General features: G+C 44.5%; 1 protein-coding gene across 1 annotated transcript in view; it reads left to right on the top strand.

Moving 5' to 3' along the window:
- Nucleotides 1-3466, top strand: part of LOC138604869 (NLR family CARD domain-containing protein 3-like) — a 16336-nt gene extending 12870 nt beyond the window's left edge. Inside the window, exons 9-13 of the mRNA XM_069676898.1 lie at nt 1-194; nt 289-462; nt 737-898; nt 1543-1589; nt 1951-3466. The exon at nt 1-194 is cut by the window's left edge and continues 1190 nt beyond it. Coding sequence (XP_069532999.1) covers nt 1-194; nt 289-462; nt 737-898; nt 1543-1589; nt 1951-2519 — 1146 coding nt within the window. The 3' untranslated portion in view covers nt 2520-3466. The remainder of the gene's footprint in view (nt 195-288; nt 463-736; nt 899-1542; nt 1590-1950) is intronic.
- The last annotated feature ends 1534 nt before the right edge of the window (nt 3467-5000 follow it).

Here is a 5000-nt window from a genome sequence, read left to right as displayed (position 1 = left end):
GAGGAGATCCAACAGTCCCTGAAATCAGGAAGTCTCTCCACAGAGAAACTGTCTCCTGCTCAGTGGTCAGCTCTGGTCTTCATCTTACTGTCATCAGAAAAAGATCTGGATGTCTTTGACCTGAAGAAGTACTCTGATTCAGAGGAGGCTCTAGTCAGGCTGCTGCCAGTGGTCAAAGCCTCCAACAAAGCTCTGTAAGTAGTTGGATTCGCCATATTTTAAATCAGCTTCTATATTTTCAACAGGAGAAAACGTTACCTTCTCTGTTCCTTCTTACTTTCTCTTCAGACTGAGCAGCTGTAACCTCTCAGAGAGAAGCTGTGGAGCTCTGTCCTCAGTTCTCAGCTGCCAGTCTTCTAATCTGAGAGAGCTGGACCTGAGCAACAACAACCTGCAGGACTCAGGAGTGAAGTTGTTGTCTGCTGGTCTGAGAAGTCCAAACTGTACACTGCAGACTCTCAGGTCAGGACTCTTCATCCTGTTCATCTGATCACCATTTCATTTCACATATATGAATAAATTCATGGCCTGAACAAGGTCTTAAGTTTGTTTTCAATGAATGTCAAAAAAACAGTATTATATTAATCTTTGAATCATTATGCTGGAACAGTTTGCTGTCAAAGTTATATACCTGCAATGAAGAACAAATACTTGTACGTTGTGTCCATCAAAATCCTTCCAGTCCTCACAGTGCCCTCACATGACGTGCCATATGTGTTTGTTTGTTTGTTTGCAGTCTGTCAGGCTGTCTGATCAAAGAGGAAGGCTGTGCTTCTCTGGCATCGGCTCTGACCTCCAACCACTCTCTTCTAAGAGAGCTGGACCTGAGCTACAATCATCCAGGAGATTCAGGACTGAAGCTGCTGAAGGATTCATCCTGGAGACCGGACACTCTCAGGTATGATGATCTGCTAGAGGAACTACAGCTGGAAACAATTTGTCCTCTCGACGATCGCTGATCAGGTGTAGGTACAAGACAGCATGGTGGTTAGCACTGTCACCTTAAACCAAGGAGGTTCTTGGTTTGAATCTTCTGGCCGGCAGGGGCCTTTCTTTGTGGAGTTTGCATGTGCTCCCCAGGTCTGCCTGGGTTCTCTCCAGGTGCTCCGGCTTCCTCCCACAGTCCAATGACATGCTTTCCAGGCAAAGTCATTGCGTTGATTGGCCAAAATTGCAAGGTCAGGAAAAATGACTGGCAATTGGTTGAACATGTGCAACTTCCTGGAGGGAGTGGTATACATCAGTGGTGGCGTGATGTGATCTGGTTGGGTCGACCGTTTCCTTGCCTCTGGCTTCACTAGGGGCACACGTCATAATTAGTTCAATACTTTTACCTCAGCAAGATGGCCACATGGTCCCACTCCCCATATGCAGTGAGCCTGCTCTGCAGCAGTTTTTGAATGCTTTGTAGCAGCGCTTCAGAGTGTTTATTCTCGAGCTTAGAGACTACCTGATGAACATAGTGAAGTGATGTAAAGGAGACTAGATGCAGGGCAGTCATTCATTCAGGGTGTGCTGGTCTGACCCACTTCCTTCTTTCAGGGTGGATCCTGCTGGAGTCCGATGGTTGAGACCCGGCCTGAGGAAGTGTAAGTGTGTTTTTAATTTGATTCATGAAAACGAAACGGCACACATTCACTCACTTAAGTCTGATGTCATCATCAAACCTGAAATTATTGGGATGCTTTGCTGTTTGATATTTTTCCTGCCACTACAAGCTAGTGATAGAAGTAGCTAACGACTTACAATTTTCTGACCCCTTGCTACCCTGAAGCTCCACCCTCTCATCCAAATATGGTCACTTCTGGCTCCAAAACACCGAGATGAAGACGACCAAATGTCAAATATGAGAACTCGAAACAGTAGTCTGATAACCAATGGCTGATGTCTTGGTGGCTACGACCACTTCTGATAGTGTATGTGACAAGTAACTGTTGTTCTCTCCATCAGATTCCTGTGAACTCACATTCGACGCTAACACTATGAGCAGAGAGATCAAGCTGTGTGACGACGACACGAAGGTGACGCATGTGAGCGAGGAGCAGTCGTATCCTGATCATCCGGACAGGTTTGACTTCTGTCCTCAGCTGCTGTGCAGAGACGGTCTGACGGGTCGCTGCTACTGGGAGGTGGAGTGGAGAGGACAGGTCGACGTTTCAGTGTCTTACAGAGGAATCAGCAGGAGAGGACACAGAAACGACTGTGAGTTTGGGTGGAATGATCAGTCCTGGAGTCTGGAGTGCTCCGATGGTGGTTACACTGTCTGGTACAATAACAATGGAGCATCCATCACCCCCTCCTCCATATCCTCTGTCTCTAACAGAGTAGCAGTGTATGTGGACTATTCTGCTGGCTCTCTGTCTTTCTACAGTGTCTCCTCTGACAAACTGAGCCACATCCACACCTTCTACAACACCTTCACTGAACCTCTCTATCCTGGGTTTGGCTTCTGGTCTGATCTCCCCGACTCGTCAGTGTCTCTGTGTCCTCTGCTCGAGGGACAGTCTCCTCCTCAGTAACAGGCTTTCTCACTGCTCACCACATAGTTCACACTGCCTGCAGTTCAGTTGTCTGGTGACAGACAGTCTGTTGTCAATCACTGGCAGGCTGACATCTACCTTAAGCAAAGTTTAGTTTGTCTTGTATTAATTGTGTAAGTTTGACCTCAAGATCCTTTATTTGTGTTAGTTAAACCTAATCTACTTCCTCTAATCGACTACGTGGGAAAGCCAAACGCCGCCGCGTCTCCGTTCATAACTGCTTCCAGCTCCTTGAGGCTGACCGGTGTGCGTTTTGCTTTTGGTCTCGACACACTTTCAGACTCCGTCCAGTTGATATGAAGATCTTAACGAAGATCACCAAGTGATCCACATGATTCTTTGCTACAACATTGTTTACAACCACATGTGACAAAACTCTTCCATATCTCATGTTACTTCCACTGAGGGATGTAGAGTCACTGTCTCTCCCTGCCCTCCCCTACTACTTCTTTATTTATCAGTATTAATCAGTTTACCTGTGATCACACCTTTGTTCTGTATCATTGTCAGCAGTGCGTCCAAGTGTCAAAGTATTCCTGGTTGATAACCTGGGTTACCTTTATTTCAGAACACTCAGCTGTACGTCTGATTTCTCTTTGTTCTCTTTAATATGAAGCTGCGTGAGCCTCCACTTAATAACTGACATTTATAATAAATGCACAAATTCTATGTGATAATTATATTATTCTAGAACATTTTATAAGTTTACTGTATTGTATTATGTTGAATATTATTTCACTGTTCATACACACAAATACAGCAGAGACATCAAGTACATCACACTATATACATTCTGTTTACATAAACAGACGTTATATATTTTTCAAGTAAAGCCTGTAAATGACAAAGTTTTCATACCTGACTGAAACATGTCTCAGACGGTCTCTGCATCGCTTATAAATAAAGTTCTATTCCTTTAAATAAAAGCTGCTCTGTGTGTTCACTGTTGAAGATCAACCGAACTCTTTCCGACATCTTGTTTAATCTTTAAGATCATCAAATTGAGTGTCATTAGGGGCGTGGCCTCTTTGAGTGACAGGTGGGAGCTGTTAGCTGTCTGCTAGGTGTCCCCTCAGCTGACTCAGTCACTGAACGTAACCTCTGGGCCGTGTTTGTGCTGTTGGAGCCTTCTGGAGATTTGTTCATGTAAATATCAGACTGTTGTTGGGTCGGCGTGATGAGAAGGCCAATTATTTTAAGTGACCAAGTTCTTTCATTCACCAACGTTCGTTTAATTCCACGACCTCTCTGAGCTTCTTCAGTCTGAAAAATAAACTCCGGTCAGCTGCCACCACAGATAGAGTCTAACTAGCTGAAAATTTAATTAGCCCAGAGCACATACAGCTGTGCTTTGAGCTTTGCTAACCCCTCCCTCCTCCTTAGCTCCTCCCTCTCATCCAAACATGGTCACTTCTGGCTGCAGCCAAAAGCCAATTTGAGGCTTCAAAAAGGCAGTTGACAGACTGATGGGTGACGTCACGGTGGCTACTCTCCGTCCAACCCTGTTCATATTATGACACAGCATAAAGCTTTCAGAATATAATAACAGAGCTTCTGACTTCCTGTCTGACTCTGACAGGATGCAGTTCATGTTTGTGGCAGCAGAGGGCGCCCAGCAGCACTCCTCATGTGAATGAGATCTCAGCTCAAACAGTGATGTGATGTTATACACTCATTCATCAGGGCATTAAACTGTGATATTCATTCATTCACGGGGAGACACGTCGGCCTCTGCTCGTGTGTCAGACAGGAAGCTACTGTGTGGTGCTTTCCTTTCTGCTGCTCCTTCACTCCACCTAATCTCAGAGATATTATAGTTCTGGCTGGTTGGACCTGCGTGGAGCACCAGTGCTGGGAATCATGGGAAGTCACCTCACTATGTACACTGGTGCTGTGTTTAATGCTCACAGCCCCACACAAGGATTTAGTATGTTTGTTTGTCAAAGTCAGTGTGCTGAAAATACCACAATGTCCTACATCCTGCTCACAGTTCAGTACGCAGGCCAACATGCTATTTAGGACCATTCTTACCCACAATCCTCTGCAGCGGAAGATATGCACATCCACTGAGCAGAGAGAGCTCGCACAGATCGCTTTTCCTTTTTTCTTATAGATATTCTTTGTTCTATATTTACACTACCAGTCAGAGGTTTGGACACATTTTCCCATTCACTTGTATGAGACAATGTGTCCAAACCTTTGACTGGTAGTGTAAATATATCTATATACATGTTTAATCTAAAACAAGTATCCTGCATTTCTACCCCACCTAAGCTCTTGGATGAAGTACGCCACCTGCACTATTCTAGATGAGTTAGATTGAGGGTGGTATGAAAACCAGAATGCATTAAGAAGAATTAAGATTTAAGAACATTATATGATCTAATACTAATGATTAGAATGGCACACTCATACTCATATGTAAAGTAAAATAGTAGTAGGTTGCAGGCTATTAGGTCA

Source organism: Semicossyphus pulcher, unplaced genomic scaffold, assembly GCF_022749685.1.
Source record: "Semicossyphus pulcher isolate SPU_LCO1_2020_fin unplaced genomic scaffold, fSemPul1.0.p SCAF_27, whole genome shotgun sequence".
NCBI classification, from domain to species: Eukaryota; Metazoa; Chordata; class Actinopteri; order Labriformes; family Labridae; genus Semicossyphus; species Semicossyphus pulcher.
The sequence above is the reverse complement of the archived record's forward strand: the minus strand, read 5'-3'. Positions and strand labels throughout refer to the sequence as shown.